The sequence below is a fragment of the Cnephaeus nilssonii genome, assembly GCF_951640355.1.
Source record: "Cnephaeus nilssonii genome assembly, chromosome: 6".
Taxonomy (NCBI): domain Eukaryota; kingdom Metazoa; phylum Chordata; class Mammalia; order Chiroptera; family Vespertilionidae; genus Cnephaeus; species Cnephaeus nilssonii.
The window spans coordinates 52,515,768-52,540,830 of NC_137077.1; the positions used below are offsets into that span (position 1 = coordinate 52,515,768).

The window sequence follows — 25,063 nt, forward strand, 5'->3', positions numbered from 1 at the left end:
AATTCTTTAAATTATTATTTTAAAGTACAAAATCTCTTGAAGCATCTTAAGCATTTTTTATAATGACAAATTTTATTTTATCTAAACATTTTAAAGAACATGGTTTTTAAATAAAATATGGCATATTTATTTACAGCTCTTAGAGAACTTATAGTCCATAATAAAATCAAAATTCTTCATTCATTTTATTCTAACATACTTTTAAAGAAAATAAATTTTGCAATTCTATATTTCTAACATAGTAAGGTTTCACTTTGAAGAAAAGAACATTAAATGCAGAACGTATACAATAGAGAGAGTTTCTAAGCTTGAGTAAACTAAAATAATCTAAATTATTAGAGATTTATTCTTAAACTAGAAGAGGCAAAATTGGTTTTGTTCCATGTTCCTTTATGTTTTTATGTTAATTCTTTTAATAAATAATATTACTTGTCTAAAGCAGGAAGTACCTTTCTGAACATATCTCTGAAGGCTTGTTTAACTTGCTGGTTCCTCAGAGTATAAATGAATGGGTTCAACAGAGGAGAAACTGAAGTATGGAGCACAGCTACTCCTTTGCTTAAAGTGGTTCTTTCATTTGCTGATGGCCTTATGTAGATGAATATACAACTACCATAAGTGATGGTTATAACAATCATGTGAGAAGAGCAGGTAGAAAAGGCTTTCTTCTTTTGGTGAGCTGAAGGGAATTTTAAGATTGTCTTGATGATGTAAGAGTAAGAAAGGATTACTAGTAACAATGTGACAATAAGGGTCAACACAGCTAAGAAAAAAGTAATCAGTTCCACTACATGTGTGTCTGAGCAAGAAAGTTGCAGGACAGGAGAAATGTCACAAATGAAATCATCAATTATATTTGAAGCACAGAAATCCAAATTAAGAATCAAAATCAATAAAAGGAAACTGACCAGGAATCCAGTTGCCCAAGAACTGAGTATAAGCTGATGACAAACTCTGCTGCTCATGATGGATGTATAATGCAAAGGTTTGCAGATGGCAACATAGCGGTCATAGGACATAGCCGCCAAAAGGAAAAATTCAGTAGCACCCAAGAATATATAAAAAAACAACTGAGATATACAACCATTATAGGAAATGGTCTTTTTTCTGGTTACAATGGTGATTAGGAATCTGGGGATGCAAGCACTTGTGAATGAAATTTCCAGAAAAGAGAAATTTCGGAGGAAGAAATACATTGAGGTCATGAGATGGGAATCCAGTAGACACAGGGCAATGATGGTTAAGTTTCCTATCATGCTCAACATATAATTCAGAAATAGAAAGAAAAAAATTACTATCTGTAACTGGGAATTATCTGTCAGTCCCAGAAGGATAAACTCTATCTGTGTTGTATGATTCTCCATTTCTCTTCTGAGATTTCAAATTCTAGAAATAAAAAGATACAAAAATAAGAAACTACATGAGTAGCTTTATAACCAGGGAATCCTACCTAATAATCCTACCTAATAATAGAGTAATATGCAAATTGACTATACCTTCGCTATGCCCATGATTGGCCAGGAGACGCGGGGGGTTGGGACTCGGGGTGGCCGGGGTGGCCAATTGGGCCGGCGGGATGCTGAGCTCCCGTCGCCAGTGGCAGCGCGAGCTCAGCGTCTGCGCCATGGCTGTGCTGCGGCACAGAAGGGGCCTCTGGGGCAGCGAGCCCACATCCCGCCACCAACCATCAAAAGCGGGGAGCTGGGTGTCCGCTCCGGCACCAGTGGAAGGACACCCAGCTCCCCCGCGATGGAAAGCGAAAGCGGGGGAGCTGGGTGTCTGTCCACTCTGGCACCAGGCCAAAAGCCTCCGCCGGAGGCTTTTGAAAGGCCTGGTGCACCAGCAAACACCCAGCTTCCCCGTGATCGAAAGCGGGGAGCTGTGTGTCTGCTCCGGCACCAGTGGACCCCCTGCCATCAAAAGTGGGGAGCAGGCTGCCAGCAGTGTCCGCGGAGCATGCTATGCTTTGCGGGGCAGTGGATATGGCCTGGATGGCAGGTTAGGCCTAGGGGACCCTACACGTGCATGATTGAATCATGCACTGGGCCTCTTGTAATATATAAAAGGATCCATATTCACAAACAGACTCATTTATAAGGTAATGCTCTGTGATTTTGAAGATATGATCCAGAACTATGCAATAGATACTATTTTAAAAATCACCATTGAAGTCAACTCAGTTTTTGAAATTGACCAGCAAAATCCAAAACAGTTGTGTGAGTTTTATCCTTACTAAAAAAACTTCTAGACGTTTGTAACTAATTTCAAATATTTCCATTTGAGAAATGTTAGATAAAATATTGGTTTGAGTTTCAAAAGTAATCCATTCATTTTTAATTATTAACTCCATCAAAATAAAATTATACCAGTATATAATGAATTAAGATCCATAGTTAAATTCTAAAAAGTTTTGATTTCATGTTTTTTAATATATTTTATTGATTTTTTTTACAGAGAGGAAGGGAGAGGGATGAGAGTGAGAAACATCGATGAGAGAGAAACATCGATCAGCTGCCTCCTGCACACTTCCTACCGGGGATGTGCCCGCAACCAAGGTACAAGCCCTTGACCAGAATCAAACCTGGGACCTTTCAGTCCACAGGCCGACGCTCTATCCACTGAGCCAAACCGGTTAGGGCTTGATTTTATATTTAAGTGACATTTGCTTAGAGCCCCATTGTAACCTCTTGCAACTTCTCTATGAACTATAGATGAATACATAAGAAATTACCCCCCAAAAATGACATAAGACAAAATAAATACTAGCTGGATGTAAGAAAAATTAAAACAATATAAGGCAGATATGGCCACATTTACAAAAAAATAATAATCTATTCAGGATTTCAAAATTTTGCACATGTAACTTACACCATAAAAATAAAAGAGAAAATACAGAAAATGCATTGCATTTCTTCACAATCTCCACACACTTAGAGTATCTAGAATCTAAACCTACTTTCCAGGTGCAGCTCTGTGACAGTGAAAAATCAGTTTTCCTGTCACATTGCCTGTGTCCTCTTGTCCCCAGCAATCACTCATATAATTAATCAGAGGCTATTAATCCAAGGAAGTATTGGCCAAAGGAAAGTGTGTGGTGATTTGAATGGGACTATTTTATGTTTTCAATTAGAGGTTGTTAGAATCTAGGATGGCAAATAATGAAAACAGAGTGAGTAATGGAGCTGAAGCATAGCAATGTTGGGAGTCTGTTAGGAATTAGAAACAATTTAAAACTGTGCTAATTCATACAAAACCCAGCTTTGTATCTGAGAAACAAAAACATTAATGGCTAATGAGACAAAGAAACATTCACTATTAAAGTTAAAAGTTTGGATATGCTTTTTATTGTTAAAAATGAAATTTTAAAGTTAAGTACACACACACAAAATAAAACATAAGAAACAGTGTAAGTGAGATTTATTCTGGGGATGCAACCAATAAACATGATATATCACAGACACAAAATGAAGGACAAAAATCATTTGATCATATCAATAGATGCATAAAACATATTCTACAAAATACAGCACCCATTTTTTGTAAAAACTCTCAGCAAGGTAGGAGTCAGGGGAACATACCTCAATGAAATAAAGGCCATATATGAAAAACCTAAAGCCAACATCATTCTCAATGGGCAAAAACTTAAGTTTTTCACTTAAGATCAAGAACAAGACAAGATTGTCTGCTTTCACCACTCTTGTTCAGCATTGTACTAGAAGTCCAAGCCACAGTGATCAGAAAAGAAGCAAAAAATAAAAGGCATCCAAATTGAAAAGAAAAAGTAAAACTGTCATAATATTGTACATAGAAAATACTAAATACTCCATCAAAAAACTATGAGATTTGATAAATGAGTCTAGCAAAGTAGCAGGATATAAAATCAACACCTAGAAATCTATGGTATTTTTATGCACCGATAATGAATGCTCAGAAGAAGAAACAAAAAGTACAACACATTACCCATTGCACAACAAACAAAAATAAGAAACCTAGGAATAAACTTAATCAAGAAAGTAAAAGACCTGTACTTGGAAAACTAAAGGACACTGAAAAAAATAGAAGAATATGCAAACAAGTGGAAGAATATATGTGTTCATGGATTGGAAGGATTAACATCATTAAAATGTCCATACTATCCAAAGGAATCTATAGATTCAATGTAATCCTCATTAAAATACCACCAGTATATTTTAGAGATCTAGAACAGATATTTCAAAAATTTATATGGAACCAAAAAAGACACTAAATAGCTTCAGCAATCTTGAGAAAGAACAAAGTTGGAGGGATCACAATACCAGATATCAAACTATACTACAAAGCCATTGTAATCAAAATAGCCTGATAATGGCAAAAGAACAGGCATGTAGATCAATGGAACAGAACAGATAACCCAGAAATAACCCACACCATGTTCTATTAATATTTGACAAAGGAGACACGAACATACAATGGAGGGCAGACAGTCTCTTCAATAAATGGTGTTGGGAAAATTCAACAGGTGCAAGCAAATAAAAGGAAGGAAGGAAGGAAGGAAGGAAGGAAGGAAGGAAGGAAGGAAGGAAGGAAGGAAGGAAGGAAGGAAGGAAGGAAGGGGAAAGGGAAGGAAGGAATAGGAAAGGGAAGGAAAGAAAAAAGAAAAGAAAAGAAAAGAAAAGAAAAGAAATTAGACTACAACTTACACCATACACAAGAATAAAATCAAAGTGGATAAAATATGTAAATGTAAGTCAGGAAACCATAAAAACCCTAGAAAAAACATAGGCAATAAAATCTCAGACATCCCACATACCAGAATTTTTGTGGAAACATCTCCTAGGGCAAGAGAAACAATGGAAAAAATAAACAAATGGGACTACATCAAACTAAAAAGCTTCTGCACAGCAAAAGAAACCATTCTCAAAATGCAAAGGAAACTCACTTTATGGAAGAACATATTCATTAATGATACATCTGATAAGGGGTTAGTTTCCAAAATATATATAATTTCCAAAAACATAGTAATTTCCAACTCAAAAAAAGGAAGACATCCCAATTAAAAATGGGCAAAGTACCAAATGAATATGCATTTCTCTAAAAAAGAACATACAGATGACCAGTAGACATATGAAAATGTGCTCAATGTCACTAGTAATCAGAGAGAACCAAATTAAAATGACAATGAGGCATCCTCTCACACCTGCCAGAATGACCACTATCAATAAATCAAAAAACAAGTTCTGACCAGGATGTGGGGAAAAGAGGATCCTATTACACTGTGGGTGGGAATGCAGACTGGTGCTGGCAGCCACTGTGGAAAACAGTATAGAATTTCCTCAAAAAATTAAAAATGAAACTGCTGTTTCACTCAGGGATACCACTTTTGGGAATATATCTTAAGAATCTTGAAACACCAATCAGAAAGGACTATGTGGGTGGACATTAATAATTAACTAAATTCTAGCACCCCTATGTTCATAGCAGCACAATTTACATTAGCTAAGATTTGAAAACAGCCCAAGTGCCCATCAGTAGATGAGTGGATAAAAAAGATGTGGTGCATTAACACAATGGAATACTATCTATAATAATCTATAATAATAAAAGTGTAATATACTAAATAGACCAGATAGCCAAACAACCTTCTGGACATCATTCCAGATGTCCTTCCGGATGAAGCCATGGTGGTGGGGGCCAATGCAGAGGTGATTAGGGGTGATGAGGCAGGCAGGCGAGCCATTAGGGACAATCAGGCAAGAAGGTAGAGTGGTTAGGGGTGATCAGGCAGGCAGGCAAGCAGTTAGAAGCCACCAGTCCCAGCTTTGAGAGGGTGCAGGCTGGGCTAAGGGACACCCCACCTCATGTGCACAAATTTGGTGCACTGGGCCTCTAGTCTATATATACTGGTATAAAAGCCTAATATGCAAAGTGTGCCCTCGGGAGTTTGACTGACCAGGAGTTCAATCACTCGCTATGATGTGCGCTGACCACCAGGGGGTAGAGTGGAATGAAGGAAGGCCCTGGCCCGCAGTCAGCAGCCTGGGAAGGAAGGCCTCAGACAGCAGCCGGCAGCTGCTAAGTACCCTACCCGTGCATGAATTTTGTGCACTGGGTCTCTAGTAAAGCTATAAAAAAGAAGGATGACTTACCCTTTGAGATAGCATACAGGGATCTAAAAGTATTACACTAATCGAAATAATCCAGTCAGAGAATGACAAGTTTCACATGATCTCACTCTTGTGGAATCTAATGAACCAAATAAACTGATGAAAAGATACATACAGAGATATATAACCATGGAACAGACTGAGGAATCCAGAGGAAAGGGGGTCAAGTTGTGTGTGTGTTTGTGGGGGGGGGGGGGGTGATATGAAGAGATTAACCAAAGAATTTATATGCATATATGCATAGCCCATGGACAGAATCAATAGTGTAGTGAAGGACTCAGGTGGGGCGGAAGCACAGGGGGGGAAATGGGAGACAGCTGTAATACATCAATAAAAATAAATATATAAAAATAGAAACAGTGCTAAATGACTAAGTTAAGAGTTTTAGAATCAAAAAGAGATATTTTTGCATATTTTACTTTATCACTTATTACTAGTTATATGGTCTTGAGAAAATTAATTTCCTTGTTTTAAAATTTCACCTACAAAAAATAGATAAAATAGTTTTGACCTAAATTATAAAGATTAAATGAGATGTGCATAGAATACATTAATGATTACTAACTGCTTAATAATCAGTGAAGAGATCAGTACACATAAAAACCATAAATGTGTAGTAATATTTTAGAAGATGTCACTTCATACTTTAACATCCTTAATGAAAGCAATACTAATGTTTCTGAGAATAAAAGTACTATGGAGGTGGGCATTAATAATTAGCTAAATTCTAGCAGATTTTTTTTTTTTTTTTACTGGAATCAGACCTACACAAGGGTGCTGACAAAACCTATTGTTCAATAAAATTCTAAACTCTCTAACCAATTAAACAAGATTAGAAAGAGAAATTATAAATTATAAAATTCAGGTAAGCACTTGATTGGTAAATAAAGTACACTTATTTTCTATTGAACTGATTGGGGCCTTAAAATATCCAATTAATAAATTGAAACTATTATAGCAATAATATAGTTAGTTCAGTAATGTGAACAGACTAAATAAATTTCTAAGGAGGAATAAATGTTTAGAATATAATGGAAAATTTATCTTTCTCAAAAAGCAATTCAACATCCATCTTAGACTTAAGCTATATGTCATGACATACATTCAGAGTAAAAAATAGAAAACAGTCTAAAGTTAAAAATAAGCAATTCTTCAAATAATGTTATTCATTCAGATAATTACATTTTAAAATAAGGACATTGGTGAATATGTACTTTTATTAACTATTCTAGAAATATTTTAGATGTAAAATTACAAAAACATTTATACAAATTGACCCCATTTTATAATGTCTAATATGATACATCCAGATATGATTTCTGCAAATACATAAAAATAGTAATAATACTTTCAGTGGGATATTAAATCATAGTGCATTTGTATTTTTCATAAAAATTCATTTATTATTAATAACATCTTACCAAAAGACATTATCCAATAAAATATGTGTTTTTTTACTTCTCTAATTTATAAAAACTGTTAATGAATTCAGAACACTGATTGCCAAATAATTTATAGCCATACTTTCAACTAAAATAAATCCAGTGACACATTTAATTTTCTTCTAAAACTGAGGAAAATCTTTCTTGCCAATTTGCAAAAAAAAAAAACAAAACAAAACAAAACAAAAAACTATTTCCAAATAAACTTAGAACATAAGCACTGATAGAGGTAAAAAATAAACATCATATAGCATAAAATGTTTTCATTTAAATAAAAAATATTTAAATTACATTCCTTCTTACCAATTAAATTTTGCCAATCAATACCTTTGCCTGTTTTGAAGTTTTTCTTCCTTTTATTATTAAGAACATATTATTTTTCCTTCTACATGATTTAGCCCATCACTTCAAACATGAATTCACAAACCCACATTATTTAGATTAACCATTTTATTTTTCTTCTCTTATTTTAATTTTCCAGTGTATTACCTCTGGGCTGTGGATGGAAATGGTAGACCTTAGAGAATCATAGAATCAAAAGCTCTCTTCCTGGATCTCATCTTCTTTTGGCCCTGCTCATTTTTAATATGTCCTTGCTCTAACTTCCACTCTTTCTGCTAAACACATTGAGCATTCCTGAAGATGCAATGTTGGTATCAAAGTAATTTCAAACCACAAAGCAGATATTTGTTCTGCAACCAGTGCAGATTTGGCAATCGATAATTATCAGTGATAAGTTGTCATTGCTCAGATAGTTGATTAAAATTTGCACATCCCGGCCTGGCCAGGTAGCTAGCTCTCTCTCTCTCTCTCTCTCTCTCTCTCTCTCTCTCTCTCTTTCTCTCTCTCTTTCTCACCCTACCCCTCAACACACACCTGTTTTTCTCTGTCTCTGAAATCAATAAAAAATATTTTTTAATTTTAATTAGTACTTCCAAAAAATGTATATTTTCTATTTTTAAAAATGTAGCAAAATATGAAGGCAATTCTCCAGGAAAAAGTATCCTCCAACCTTATCATTTTCTATTGACTTCTAGAGTCGTTCAGGCTTTTTTGATATAGAGAGCAATAAAACAATCACCATTCTCTCCACCATCCTACAGTGCATTGTCTGGTTTAAACACTGATGTATTAGAAATGCAGGTGCAAGAGCATAAATCAAAAACACATGTTCTTGAATTGTGATTTATAAAATAGCACATAAAAATAATTAATGTTTTATTCAAAAAGGAATAATAAAGTATCATCTTCAAATCACTGGTATTTATTTTTATGTAACTTACATGGTATTTGTAATTATTCTTAAATTTTTGAAAGAAAAGTAGCAGCACTATTTTACTTACTGTTTGCAGTATATGTTGGTTATCTTTTTCTTTTTCTCTAGATTATGTGAGCAAGGATCAACTATAGTGAAAGGCAAACATACATATTGGAAAATAATATTTAACTTTGTAGGTAGGAAAATTAATGTAAAATAATTTCTCAAGTTAATTCAAATCACAGACCTAAAGTGTGACTATTTTAATAATGCAATTATTCTTCACTATCATATATATCTGAACATTTGGAAATATCTATGCCTTGAATAATAAAAATTTCTGATAAAATCCTCTTTTTTGATACCCAAATAATTTATAAGATGTGTGTCCAACTAATCCCACTTTGCAAACATTCATAAAAATTGTCGTAGCTGAGATGATTAGCTTGAAACTTGGGAAATATTTGCTGGTTTCAAATTATTTAAAAGGAGTGAATGCTGCTCTATACTAGTAAGAAATCTAAGGGGATAGTGTCTCTAAGGAGAAATAGGAAAGGTGAAAAAATACTCAGTAGAGCCTATACCAGTTGGCCTCTGTTTTTATCATTAATTGTTAAAAGCTTATTGTTTTAAGAATGATGACATAAAATACCATTAGGGTTGTGACATTTAAAAATATTCATTTTAAGACAATCATGTAGCTACTTCAAACTAGCAGACTATTTTGAAACATAAGAAATACATATGCACCAAGATACCAACATAATTAATTCCTTTTGAGGATTTTGCGGAGGGGGGGGGGGTCCCCAATATGTAAATCTCTCACTAAGAGACCAGCATGTGAGTACTAATACAAATACTACTTCTACCTATTTTTTAAAAGAAACTGTATTCAATATTAAGGAAAAATAGAACTCTGCATACTACTATGACTTAAGAAAGAATATTTTCTTCAGCAATTTGAGAATATGCACCTAAGCTCAACAACCATCTTGAAATATTAATAATTATATAACACCTATCATGTATTGAATATTTACTATGCATGAAGTAGTATGCTAATTGTTGTACATACATTATTCAATTTATCATCCTACTAGGCAAAACACACAATTATGAACCCTTTTGCTATTGAAAAAACTGAGAATTGGGAAAGTTACTTCACTTGCTCACACTCATGATAAAATATATAAATTATGAAGATAAAATTGCAATCAGATCTTTAAGAAGTGTAGTTTGTTAATCATTATATTGTACATTCATTTAAGTAAATAGGTGGTTAGATGACAGGTTAATGATTGATATATAGACAGATAGATAAATAGGATAAGATAATGGCAATAGATAGGTACAAATAGATTTTCAGCAATTTTCAACCTTTTTCATCTCATGGCACACATAAACTAATTACTAAAATTCTGTGGTACACCAAGAGGTATAATTTTTACCTGTCAGACAAAAAAACTTCACATAGTGTGTGCATCATTCATAGTACTGATGGAATCATTCTGGTTTGATTTTGTGTAAATTTTAATATTGGGCAAATTGATAAATATATTAATAATGAGAACTAGGAATCTCATTGTAGAAATAAATGGAGGAATCAAATATGAATGGGAGAAGAATTCAGTGTTAGATTAGAATTAGAGGCAGCAATGTAAACTAACTTTTATTTTATTTTAAGAGCTACCATTTATTATGCCAATACTATGTTAAATTAATTTTTTTCTGATTTTTATTTAATGTATTGGAGTGACATCTATAATAATAAAAGCATAATATACTAATTAGACCGAACACCCGAACTACCTTCCAGACGTCATTCCAGATGTCCTCTGGATGAAGCTGCAGTGGCGGGGGCCAAGGCAGGGACAGTTAGGGGCAATCAGGCAGGCAGGCAGAGTGGTTAGTGGCGATCAGGCAGGCAGGTGAGTGGTTAGGGGCAATCAGACAGGCAGGTGAGCAGTTAGGGGTGATCAGGCAGGCAGGTGAGTGGTTAGGGGTGATCAGGCAGGCAGGCAGGCAAGCAGTTAGGAGCCAGCAGTCCTGGATTGTGAGAGGGTGCAGGCCAGGCTGAGGGGACTCCCCTCCCTGCACAAATTTCATACACCGGGCCTCTAGTTGGTTAATAAAATTATATAGGTTTCAGGTGTACAGTTTTATAAATGCACCTTGGCCCCCGCCACTGCAGCTTCATCCAGAGGACATCTGGAATGATGTCTGGAAGGTCGTTCGGGTGTCCAGTTTAATTAGTATATTATGCTTTTATTATTATAGACTAGAGGCCCAGTGCATGATTGAATCATGCATGTTTAGGGTCCCCTACACGCTTTCGCTTTCGATCACGGGGGAGCTGGGTGCCTGTCTGATGGTGCACCAGGCCTTTCGGAAGCCTCCGGCTCGGCGGAGGCTTCCGAAAGGCCTGGTGCCGGATCAGACAGGCACCCAGCTCCCACGCTTTGATGGCCCGCGGCGGGAGGTGAGCTTGCTGCCCCAGAGGCCCCTTCTGTTCTGCAGCACAGCCATGGTGCAGACGCTGAGCTCGTGCTGCCACTGGCGACGTGAGCTCAGCGTCCTGCCGGCCCAATCGGCTACCCCAGCCACCCCGAGTCCCGCCCCCTGCGCCTCTCTCTGGCCCAATTGTGGGCGTAGTGGAGTGATGGTAATTTACATATTACCATTTTATTAGGTAGGATGTCACTCCAATACATTAAATAAAAATCAGAAAAAAAATAATTTAACATAGTATTGGCATAATAAATGGTAGCTCTTAAAATAAAATAAAAATTAGTTTACATTTATAAAACTGTACATTTATAAAACTGCATCTACGTCTGTGGGCCATCTATGTTTTTCTCCCATCTCATCTTCCTGTTTATTCCCAGTTCCCACCTTTAGGTGTTTTAATGCATGGATCTCTTAGGCATGACTCTGTATTGAGCAGGAATTTCTTTGTTGAATTATAGTTGGTTAACTTGTTGAAATTTCAGGGGGAGAGGCCAAGGGGTTGTCTCATATTGCCATTCCTCTGATATCACTCTGTTTTCTTTTTTGTGCATTTATTGCTTTCAATAATATAATCCACATATAAGTAAAATCAGATGGTTCTTGTGTTGGAAGCTATCCATTGTCTTCACTATCAGAGAAGTGTAAACAAGGAGCCTGGAATGCTGGTGAACCTTGAGCCCTGGCAAGGGCCAGAGCTATGCACTGACTGTTTAGTCGAGACAATGGTAGCTCAAGCAATTTCCTGACCAAATAGTCTCAGAGTAAATCTTTGCTAATATTTACTGACCTTTAAGATAGTCTGTTTGTTACTGGAATTGCCTGACTAAGGGCTTTATGTGTATCCAAAATTGAATAAAAGGTTGGCAAGGCCTGGGTACCAGTGAAGTCCTTTCTCTTGCATTGGACTTTCCACCTGGCCCCCATTATTTCCAAATTATTATTTCTTGCCTTGTCTCTGTCATTTGTGAGTGGCCCTTCTCCAGATTTCAACCCTGAACCACGCGGGACATGGCTCACACATTCTTGGCCTTTTCTGTCTGACTTATTTGGCTTAGCATAATATTCTCAATATCCATCCATCTTGTTACAAATGGCAACATGGATATCACATCTTCAATATCCAGTCATCTATCAAAGGACACTTTGGTTGTTTCCAGGTCTTGGCCACCTTGAATATACATTTGCTTTTTTTAAAAAAAAGAACAAAGGTTGACAATCTAGAGATTAGATTTCAGCTTTTGTCCTTGAACACAGTACACTTAGTTTATTATAGTAGCTAGCCAGATAATTCCTACTTCTGGAGACACTATTTGTTTCTGTATTTATGGGGTGTTTTTTCTCGATTGTTTCATGTCTGATTTTTTTTTTTTTTTTTGCTGGACACTGTGTTTGAAGTTATTCTTACAGAAAAAAAGCTGGAGACTATAATATGATTTTATCTATTCCAGAGATAATTTTTTTTCTCTTTTCTTTTTCCACTGGAGCAGAGAACATTGACAGCCTTTTATTTGCCTGAAACCCTTTCTGCACTTTATTTTCTTAATGCCCTTCTCACCTGGTGATTGTCCCTCCTACCTCACTATGTGCTCTGTCTACATATTTTCTGCTGATCCCTCCTTATTTTTCTGACTTCTGTATGTTGAATTGGCCCAAGGTTCAGTCTCTGGGTCTGTTTTCTTTCTATGCCTATTATCAAGGTGCTCTTATTTGGTCTCATGTTTGAAAACTCCATCTATATTGGAACCTAACCACCTCTCACCATTTCCATTGCCACTTTTCTGGTAAAAACCACATTTATGCATTATTTATTTATTTGTTTGAAATTTTACTATTTTAGTATGCAAAGATGTTGAGATTGAACTCAAATTATGAGAAACTAGTGTTGATATACTGTATTATTTTTAATTTTCAACTTTAGTTAACATATTGATAAACGTTAGCATTTTGTATAACAGTGCAAATTATCACCACAGGCTTTTCTGCTCAGATTTTATCTTTCTCAACCTTAAAAAGAATCAGACTACAGTATGTGGTAGATTTGAAGAGAGGGTGGTGGAAAGACAATACAAGATGCCAATAGTCAATGAGTAATATTTTGGGGGGAAATAAGGGTCATGGGAGAAAAGAAAAACAAAATGAAACTATCAGAGAAACATGATATGTGTGTGACGGGGGGTGGGGGGGTGGAGGGGTGGGAAGGGCGGTTAGGTAAGAGTAAATTTAAGAAAGAGATTGTATGAAGTGTGGCAGTGCATTATGCATTAATATTTTCAATGTTTTACTCAAGACATTTAATTAAACTTAATTTTAGCTCTTTCTTCTGGCTTTGAGACTTTCTGTATTAGACTTTGGTATCAGTATGAAACTAGACCACATCCAATTTCACTATAGTCCAGTTACATCTAAATGAAATATAAGTAGGTATTTTCCTTTTTCATAATTTAAAATGATGCTTTCATTTACTTTAATATTCTACCTGTTGTGAACATTTAAAATGCTATCATTTTATCTGACATAAGTTGGACATCAAGACCTTCTCTAATGATATGAAATGGTGGGTTGGAAGGTACATAGGAGTTTTTCTTTTTTTTTTTTACTGTAAATAATTTTTATTTTTTAATTACAGTTAACCTTTTGCACTCGGATGTCGAGTGTGACTCAACACAGTTAGCATCGAGATTAAAATTACTCTTTGAATGTATCAATAATTTGAAAAATAAAAAAATCCAAATAAATAAGTTTGAATGAAAAGAAACTCCAGTTTTTATTGTACTGCTGCGCTTTGTAAAATCTAGGGTATTTAAAAAATTAAATCCCGAGTAGAATAAAGGAATCGAGAAAAAAGCAAGCGAGTGCAAAGGGTTAATATACAATATCATATTAGTTTCAGGTCTACAACCCAATGATTAGACATTACATAACTTATTAAGTGATCACCCTGATAAATCTAGTAGCCAACAGTTATTACAATATTATTGACTACTAGTATATTCCCCATGCTATACTTTACATCTTTGTGACTATTCTATAACTACCAATTGGTACTCCTAACTACCAATTGATACATAGGAGTTTTGATATCCCTTCTTGATAGAATAATGATTTAGAATTTCTAATAAATTACTTGCATCTATTATTAATGTTTTTAGAAATTCCAAGTCTAGGGCCATGTAATTTCTACTTGTTAGCTCTATACTTTATTTGCTCCCCTTCTCATTGAACAACAACAAAACCCCACATTACAATTATTTAATTACTAGAGGCTTGGGTCACAAAATTCGTGCATGGGGTGTGTGTCCCTCAGCCCAGCTTTACCCTCTCCAATCTGGGACCCCTCAAGGGGCATCCCTCTCAAAATCCAGGACTGCTGGCTCCCAACCACTTGCCTGCCTGCCTGCCTGCCTGATTGCCCCTAACCGCTTCTGCCTGCCAATTGGATCACCCCCTAACCACTCTGCTGCCAGCCTGATCGACACCTAACTGCTCCCCTGCCAGCCAAATTTCCCCTAACTGCCCTCCCCTGCCAGCCTGGTCACCCCTAACTGCCCTCCCCTGCAGGCATGGTCCCCCCCCCAACTGCTCTCCCCTGAAGGCCTGGTCCCTCCCAACTGCCCTCCCCAGCAGGCATGGGTCCCCGCCAACTGTCCTCCACTGCAGGCCTGGTCCCCCCCAATTCCCCCCTTCTGCCGGCCCAGTCACCCATAACTGCCCTCCCTGCTGGCCTGATCGCCTACAACTGCCCTCCCCTGCATGCCTGGTCACCCCCAACTGCCCTCCCCTGCTGACCTGGTCACCCCTAACTGCTCTCTCTGCTGGCCCGATCACCCACAACTGCCCTCCCCTGCAGGCCTGGTCTCCCCAACTGCCCTCTTCTGCTGGCCTGGTCCCCCCCCCCCAACTGCCCTCCCTTGCATGCCTGGTGCCCCCAACTGTTTTCCCCTGCAGGACTTTTCCCTCCCAACTGTCCACACCTGCAGGCCTGGTCCCCCCACAACTGCCCTCCCTTGCAGGCCTGGTCCCCCCCAAGTGTCTTCCCCTGCAGGCCTGGTCCCTCCCAACTGCCCTCCCCTGCTGACCTGATCACCCACAACTGCCCTCCCCTGCCGGCCATCTTGTGGTGGCCATCTTGTGTCCACTGGGGGCAGCCATTTTTGACCACACAGGGGCAGCCATCTTGTGTGTTGGAGTGATGATCAATTTGCATATTACTCTTTTATTAGATAGGATATCTTGCTTGAATCATGACCCTGCACTCCCTTTTATTGTCTCACCATGCTTCCTTTACACCAATCTTTCTCCATGAAGTGATCAATTTAAACTTACAAAGAATATCTTTTGATTCTTTTTTGTTGTTGTTGGTAATCCTCACCAGAGGATATTTTCCCATTGATTTTTAGAGAGCAGAATAGGAGGGAGAGACAGGGAGATAGGAACATCAATGTGAGAGAGACATATCAATTGGTTGCCTCCTACACGCCTCCCGACCAGAGTCAGGGATTGAGCCTGCAACCGAGGTATGTGTCTTTGACCAGAATTGAATCCAGGACCCTTCAGTTTATGGGCCAGCACTCTATCTCTGAGCCAAGCCAGCTAGGACCATCTTTTTGTTCTTGACCCTAATAGGATAATCAAGTATTGAATATCAAGTATCCTTTCTCTTTTCCCTTGGTTCCCATCCAGAAATGATAAAAATAAGATGATATAAATGTGTAGTGAAACTGAGATGAGGATACACAAGGAAATTATGGTCTTTCTCTATTTTAGAAACTATTTAAAATCTGTGGGCTGATTATGGTTCCCTTTCTTTCTTTACAAATAAATAATTTTAAAATAAATTCTAAAAGAAAATTCAAAGATGAAACTGACAAAGAAATATAATGGTTTCCCAGCTGGTGTGGCTCAATGGTTGTGCAGAGATAGAAGGGGGCTAGGTCGAGACAGTAATATAAGGCTTGTAGTGCCACGGCCATGGAAGCCTTAAATAAACTTACCTTTATCTTTATCACCCTCTTCATCTACTTCATCATTGTCATCGTATTTCTAAAACATTCAAGTTTATGAATAAAACAGATTTAAATTTCTTGTTGACATATGAAATCACTATATCTGCTTATTTATTTTCTGACAATCTATTTTTGAAAAAGGAAAATATTCTTGTTTACAACAGTACTGTATTGTCTTAAATGATGTTCAATTTCTTTAACACTCAGTTTTTATACTCTACTAATAGCAAATTATAGTGTATTTTGTAATAATATATTAAACATATAGATGATAACTGACAAACACATTTTTATGATTCTGTATCAAGCATGGGATCAATATACAAATTAAAATTTTCCAGAGACTAGAGGATGGGAAAATGGGGAGATGTTGTTCAAAGGTACAAAATTCTAGTCATAGGATAAGTGAATAAGTATGGGGATCTAATATACAACATAATGACTATAGTTACAATATGGTCTTATATACTTAAAAGTGATGAAGAGAGTTGATCTTAAATGTTTTCACCACAGAAAATTTTTTAAATCTTTATTGTTGAGATTATTACAGATGTCCCTCTTTTTTCCTCCCATAGCTCCCCTCCACCTGGTTCCCACCCCACCCCAGGCCCTTGCCACCCTATTGTCTGTGTCCATAGGTAATGCATATGTGCATATAAGTTCTTGTCTAATCTCTTCCCACACCCCCCTCCTACCCCCTTCCCTACTACAGTAGAGTATCAACAGTCTGTTCTATTTCCATGCCCCTGATTCTATTATATTCACCAGTTTATTCTGTTCATCAGATTTTTTTATTCATTTGATTTTTAGATTCACTTGTTGATAGATATGTATTTTTTGTCACTTTGTTGCTCATATTTTTTATCTTTACCTTTTTCTTCTTCTTCCTCTTCTTAAAAAAATACTTCAGCATTTCATATAATACTGGTTGGGTGGTAATGAATTCCTTTAGCTTTTTCTTGTCTATGAAGCTCTTTATCTGACCTTCAATTCTAAATGATAGCTTTCCTGGGTAGAGTAATCTTGGTTGAAAGGATAGACCATTCATATTCATCACTTTGTATATTTCTTGCCACTCCCTTCTGGCCTGCATAGTTTCTGTTGAGAAATCAGCTGACAGTCATATGGGCACTCCCTTGTAGGTAACTAATTGTTTTTTTCTTGCTGCTTTTTAAGATTCTCTCTTTGTCTTTTGCCCTTGGCATTATAATTGTGATGGGTCTTGCTGTGGTCCTCTTTGGATTATTCTTGTTTGGGGATCTATGCGCTTCCTGGACTTGTAAGTCTATTTCTTTCACCAGGTAGGGGAAGTTTTCTGTCACTATTTCTTCAAATAGGTTTTCAATATCTTGCTCTCTCTCTCTTCTTCTGGCACTCCCATAATTCGGATGTTGGTATGCTTGAAGTTGTCCCAGAGGCTCCTTACACTATCTTCATGTTTTTGAATTCTTTTTTCTTTTTGCTCTTCTGGTTGGGTGTTTTTTGCTTCCTCATATTTCAAATCATTGACTTAATTCTCATGATTCTCTAGTCTACTGTTGAATTTGTATATATTATTCTTTATTTCAGTCAGTGTATGCTTAATTTCTGACTGGTCCTTTTCCATATTTTTGGCATTCTCACTAAGATCTTTGAAGGTCTCACTAAGTTCCTCGGCGGTTTCTAGAGTGACCTTATAATTGTGATTTTGAACTCTATATCCAGTAGTTTGCTTTATTCAATTTCTTTCATTTGTGACATGTTTCTTTGTCTCCACATTTTGGCTTGTTCCCTGTGTTTTCTTCTATGTGTTGGGTAGCTGCTAATTGAGTTGATAGAGGGGCCTTGTGTAGTAGGTGTACTATAGGGCCCCGTGGCTCGGCCTCCCCAATCACCTGAGGTGGACACTGTGGTGCACCCCTTTGTAGGCTGTGTTCACAGTCTTGTTGTAATTGAGCCTTGATTGCTGTTGGTGTCACTGTGGGGAATTGATCTCCAGGCCAATTGGCTGTGGGGACCAGCTGTGACTTCAGTGGGAGAGCTGCTGTGCAGGAGACACCCTTATGGATTAGGACTTGCTTCAGTGGGGCTTTGGTGCTCACTGAGTCTGCCGGTTGAGTGTGTCACTTATGGATATGTAAAGTTGTAATCTGGTATGGTCTCACACTGACCACTGGGTACACTGGCTCTTGGGTCTCCAGGGAGATGCAAAGTCAGCCACTGCCTGGGCCACCCAGCAGGAGCTACAGAGAGATATGCAGATTCCTCTCCTTTGTATCAGGTTTGGAAGTGTCCATGCAAGGCCCAGCTGTGAAGCAAGGCAGGCTGGTGCTTGAGCCAGCGTTGCAGCTTCTATTGATAGGTTTGGGGCTCCCTGACCCAGCTGCAGCTTTTTTGACAGGTTTTAGGCTGAGAAAGGATAGACCATTCATATACAAAAGCCGCTGCGCACAGCTTGGGTGGGGTTGTAAACTGGGTGGGGCGGGGTCTCAGGGAATCACCAGGGTGGAGCACACAGCAATGGCTGCCAGTCAGCCCTTCATGGGGGAGGTCCCAGCAGGAGAACAATGACTGCTGCAAGCACATCCATCTGGAAGAAAGCTGCCCCTGAGTTCCTGCCCTGATGCGAAACAGCTCAGTTTCTCCCCGTATGTATCTAGGTCCCCGAGAGCCTTGCTCGGCACTGAAGGTCAGAGCAAGCAGGAGCTTGTAAATTCAGTTCACTGTGCTGGCCTTTTAAGAGGAGCAGCTGGGTCTCCAGCAGCCTGTGTGTCACTCAGCCCCAATCTGCACTGGTTTTTACAGTCCATAGTTCTTATGGCTCGTAGGGACTTCTTTCCCCAGCTCTGGGACCATGGGCTGGGGCTCTGGTGTGGACCTGGGACTCCTTGCTCCTCCGGGTGGCCTCCGTAGAGGCAATCTCCCTCCTGATTTAAAAAGCGGCACACCCGGTTTTGGACCAACCCATTCCGTGCCTCTACACCTCCTACCAGTCTCATTGTGCTTTCTTCTTTACCTTTCTAGATGTAGTACTTCCACTCAGCCTCCTTTCCCGTGGTTCTGGATGATAGTTGTTCTTTATTTTAGTTGTAATTTTGACATGGTTGTGGGAGGCAGCAAGTACAGGCCTTTACCTATGCCGCCATCTTGGTTCTCTCCTCACCACAGAAATTTGTAATTATGTGTACTAGACTTGTGCTAGCCTCCTGGTAATATAATTACTTTAATCCTATATAATAAAAGGGTAATATGCAAACTGACTGAATGGCAGAACTACCAATCACTGTGATGCACACTGACCACCAGGGAGCAGACGTTCAACGGAGGAGCTGCCCCCTGGTGGTCAGTGCGCTCTCACAGGGGGAACGCTACTCAGCCAGAAGCCGGGCTCAGGGCTGGCTAGCACAGCGGCAGTGGAGGGACCCTCTCCCACCTCCATGGCAGCCCTAAGGATGTCCAACTGATGCCTTAGGCCCACTCCCAACGGGCCTATTTTGATATGGTTGTGGGAGGCAGCAAGTACAGGCATTTACCAATGGGGAGCGGGCCTAAGCCATCAGTTGGACATCCCCTGAGGGCTCCTGGACTGCAAGAAGGCACAGGCCGGGCTGAGGAACGCCCCCCCCCCCCCCCCGAGTGCACGAATTTCGTGCACCAGGCCTCTAGTAGTAATATGTTATTTTCTTACTTTTATATCTCTTTTTTCCTCATTCTTTCCTCCATATAAAGCCCATATACTGTGCCCTGTAGAAACATAGTTTTCAACAGGGTGCCAAAAGTGTCTGAAGTAATATGAATGTATTACATGGATTGAAGCATTCATAATGTAAAACCTTCAAGTACTATTGTATTTAATGGGATAAACTGAACAAGAGGTACAAAACAAATCTTATCTCTTTAACTTGCCCCTAACACTGACATCATTCTTTGGCACAGTCAGAGATAGAAGTAATGATTTGCAATTTCTAAGCCCATGTTTTTGGTTATTTTCAAAGTATCTGCATTGAATTGTCTGTTGCCAACTGATCACATATGACTTTCTTAGTTGTTCTCTGAGTGCGGGGGAAACAGGATACCATTTTCCAGCATCCTCTTCCCTGTGTGGTTCAAATGTAGTTTATCAATGAGAGGACTTTGTGCAAAATTTGTAAAATGGAAAAACAGCAGAGGCTGGCTTTTTACATTTATTTTTATTGTTGACACTATTATTGATGTCCTCATCTGCCCCCCTTTTGCCCACCTCCACCCAGCCCCTGTCACCTCATCCCTCTCACCATGACTACACTGTTGTCTGTGGGTTATGCATATATGTTCTTTGGCTAATCCTTTTATCTTCTTTCATCCATTCCTTCCATTCACTCCCCTTCTGATAGCTGTCAGGCTGTTTCATGTATCCATGCCTCAATTTCTATTGTGTTCATCAATTTATTTTGTTCATTAGGATTCCACATATAAATGAGATCATATGGTATTTTTCTTTATCTGATTTACATATTTCACTTAGCATAATAATCTCCAGAGCTGTTTTGTAGTCAGACTGGTGAGCAGACAGGAGATCCATAGTGGTTTTATAGCATGTGAGAACTACCTACCTTACTGCTGAGAATATTGATAGATGCTTTCTCAGAAATTACTGCCTTTCCCACCATCTTTCCTGAACCAGTCTCCAAAGGACTCCAACCTGAGATATATGCTATTAGTTTCCTCAATATTCTATCTGGTGTTCAAACATGATTTCCCTAGCTCTTCAAAAGCAAGTTGAGTTTTGAGGTCTGTTGCAATGGACACAAACAATAGTGTGCTGTAGGCCTGGGGAGGGGGTGGGAACAGAGAGGAAAGGGTCAGTTGGGAGAAAGGGAGGGACATCTGTAACACTTCCAACAACAACAAAAAAATTTAAATTTTTTTCAAAAAAAATCATAGGAGTTAATTTGGAACACAGATGGGGTTCTAAAATGAGCAACAACATGCCATGGTATTCCTCCACATGTATCCTTCTTCTTCTCCTCTAGAGGCATTCCCAATCGTCCAACTTCCTTAGAGAATGGAAAGTGAAGAGTAGAGTTACCAAGACATGGAGAAGCATTCCCTTTGATCTCTTTCTCTTTGGCAGACAGCTTATTTCAAAGGACATTGTGGGATGATAACATCGGTCAGCGATTGGCATTTCAGAATATGGTACATCCTGATTTTCACACTGGTCAGTCTCAGGGAGAGATTCCTCAGAGAATAAGGATGTCAAGGTGGAGGACTAGGGGTGAGAAAGCAAGCTATGACTCAAGGACACCAGAGATTTTACTAAATCACATCAGCAAAAAGGAATGAACTAAGGATGCATGCAATAGTATGGGTACACCTCAAAAACATTATGCTTCTTAAATTTGATTACACTGATAGATCCAAAATGGGTCAGGCATTCTTAATTTGAAAATAGTTTAAAATATATAGAAAGATCCCCAGCCCCATATGTAAATAAATTATACCTAAATTTCTTTCATGGGTTACTATCATTTGTAGGCCTAATACTGCAATGCAATACAAGTAATTTTAATCAAAGCCTGGAGTTCAATTATTTCTACACCAAACAATACCTAATAATGTTACAAATACCATATGCTCAATCACTGTAACTCTCCTTTTCACATTTTATATCTCTGATTATAGAACCCTTGGAATCTTTTATTTCCTTATTCAACTTTCAAGTTTCAGCATAAATAACTTTTTGAAAAGCTACCATGATCCTTAAAATTATTTAATTTCACTCTTTTTCATCACAATAGCAATTATTGCATGTTATAATTATCAGATTTTGAGTTTTATCTCACATTTTAGCTGAGAAAATACTTAAGATCACATGCAATGATTAGCAATTAGCACACACATGTTGAAATAATTAACCACATATATCTTGCAAGGTTTAGTTTTTGAAAGGATTCAGTACATGAAAGTATTTATGGGAAGAGATATTTCTAGTCAAAGATAGAATTTAATATTTTGAATTGGAGAAGGCAGTTTACCACTAAAGAGTAAAAAGATCTATTCAGAAAGAACAGAGAGAAGTACAGAGATCAGGAAGACTTAGTAAGCCTAATATGATATAAATCATTGAGGGGAAAAATGGCATAGCTATGAACGAATGAACTGAAAATTGTTTTCAATTTTCCCCATTCATGTTTGACAACATATTACTTACACCCCAATTTTGTCTCATTGTTTTCAAAATAACAAAACCTTTGAAGCATATCTTTGAGAGCTTCTTTCACCTGCTGGTTCCTTAGAGTGTAAATGAAGGGGTTTAGTAAGGGAGCAACAGAGGTATTGAGCAGAGCTACGCCTTTAGTTAAAGACACCCGTTCTCTTGCTGAAGGTTTCATATACATAAAGATGCAACTCCCATAAGTAATAGAGACAACAACCATGTGTGAGGAACAGGTGGAAAAGGCCTTTGTTCGCTGTTGAACAGAAGGGAATTTTAGAATGGTTTTGATGATGTACACGTAGGAGAGGACCACTAACAACAAAGTGATGACAAGTGTCACCACAGCTAAGACAAAGGCCAGCAGTTCTATGAAATGTGTGTCTGTACAAGAGATCTGCAATAAAGGAGAAGTGTCACAGAGGAAGTGATCAATAGTTTTGGAAGCACAGAAATCCAGCCTGAGTCCCAAGACCAAAGGGGGAAATATGATTAGGAATCCAGATATCCAAGAGCTGAGTACAAGCTGACAGCACACTTTGCTGTTCATAATGATGGGGTAATGCAGCGGTTTGCAGATGGCAACATAGCGGTCGTAGGACATGGCAGCCAGAAGGTAAAATTCTGTAACTCCTAATAAAATAAAAAAGAACAATTGAGTTACACAACCACTGTAGGAAATTGTTTTGTCTCCAGTCAGAATGCTTATTAAGAATCGCGGAATGCAGATGGTTGTGAATGAAATCTCTAAGAAGGAGAAATTTCGGAGGAAGAAATACATTGGAGACTTGAGACGGGGATCCAGCATGGTGAGGAGAATGATAATTAAGTTCCCTGTCAGGCTCAGGATGTAGTTGAAAAATAGAAACAGGAAAATCACAATTTGCAACAGAGGGTCATCTGTCAGTCCAAGCAAAATGAACTCTATTTCTGTTGACTTGTTCATTTCTTTTTTGTTTTCCTATCAAAGCTAGAAAAAACAATTAAAGCACAAGTGAGAAAATAGGTTTCTTTATTCTCAGCCATAGAATGTTTCACATTCAGAAACTTATCAATGTGTAAATATTTTCACAAATCTACTTTGAGTTCATCAAAATGAACATGTCCTCTAAAGTCAGTCATCTTTATAAAAATGCTGAGTATTTTCCTTTGACAAGATTGAAATAAGTCTTACTGTGGTTTATCAGTCATTCAAACTTTACCTCCACAATTTAACATTGATTTTATATCATCTTTCAAAGACTTAACCCTAATAGACTATTTAAATAGTTCAGATATTCTATTTTCTGAAATTAGCAAATATTTTGAGTAATTTTATTCATCACTAAGTTCATTTTATATGTCCTTTCCTTTATTTTTTTGTAGCATTTCCTTTACCTTTTTCAACTCCATCTGCTTGCCTATTCATACATTTTACCAGTGGCCTTTAGATTCAACACTTAGAAAATTCCCAGTTAAATCAGTAACAATTATTCAAATCTGGATGACTTAGGAAATAAACAAACAAAAAAACTGAAATAAGTCTTCCTATATTTTAATCTATTTTTACTTTATTCAATTATAGTGGTTTTATATAACCTTCTTTATGGTTGTGCAGATTACATTAAGAAGCTGTAGCTTTCTGTTTGCATATAAAATGATCTTAAGCACAGTCACAGTTCTCCTCACTGACTACTGTTATAACAATATTCCATAGTTACTAATTACAATTTGTTTTCTGTTGATTATATTATTTGTAATAGAGCATGACTCTTTGTCTTAGCCAATTTTCAGAATTGCCAGATGATATTCAAAAGTCTTTCTTCTTCCCCCATGTTTTAAAAATATAAACTATAATAGAAAAAATATCAAATGTTACATAAATACTTTTATTTCTTATCAACTAAGTTTATTCAAATATATTCCTCTACTTTTCTAGATAACCTGATATTATTTTATTCATACATATTCTTTTTATAGTTACTAAATCCCTAGAATCTTTGTGTTAAACATATCTGAATGCTTGCCACCAGTTTTAAGCTGTTTATTGTCTATGAATAATGTTAGTCCTTGCATTTCCACATAAATATTTCTATTTGATTGTTCCTTAAGTTTTTCCATTAATCACTTTTTTTCATTAAAATATAAATCTACATTTCTTATTCATTACCTGTGGAATTTTATGACATGGTAGGCTAACTATAACTAGTAAAGACATTATTTCATCATTTTCTAGTTTTAATAATCTTCTGAGTTTTGTTAAACACACCAATTGTGTTTAAATTTGAACTGGGTGTAAATGTTTTGTTAGATTTCCTTAAGAAGTGAAAAATAGCTCCTTCTAATTTATCTAATGCAGTTAAAGTTCATAGAGTTAGATAAAGAAAATGAATTAGTCATTTATCTATGAAAATACCTGTTATATTTATATATGTTCATAGCAAAACTTTATAGAAGTTTTTATTTCTCCATCAAAAAGAATGGATCAATAAGACAATTTAAAGACAAGTTCAGTTATCTTGTACTTCCAAAATATTTTCTTAATTTCTGATTTT

The 25,063-nt window shown here is 37.4% G+C and overlaps 2 protein-coding genes across 2 annotated transcripts; both read right to left on the minus strand.

Moving 5' to 3' along the window:
* Positions 1-425: 425 nt before the first annotated feature.
* On the minus strand, positions 426-1,364 carry LOC307101495 (olfactory receptor 6C70-like; the record flags this gene model as incomplete). Its single annotated transcript, XM_079774488.1, has 1 exon — positions 426-1,364. One exon carries the CDS (start codon positions 1,362-1,364, stop codon positions 426-428), a length of 939 nt encoding a protein of 312 aa, XP_079630614.1.
* Positions 1,365-22,518: 21,154 nt separating this feature from the next.
* On the minus strand, positions 22,519-23,475 carry LOC307101482 (olfactory receptor 6C6-like; the record flags this gene model as incomplete). Its single annotated transcript, XM_079774472.1, has 1 exon — positions 22,519-23,475. One exon carries the CDS (start codon positions 23,473-23,475, stop codon positions 22,519-22,521), a length of 957 nt encoding a protein of 318 aa, XP_079630598.1.
* Between the last annotated feature and the right edge of the window lie 1,588 nt (positions 23,476-25,063).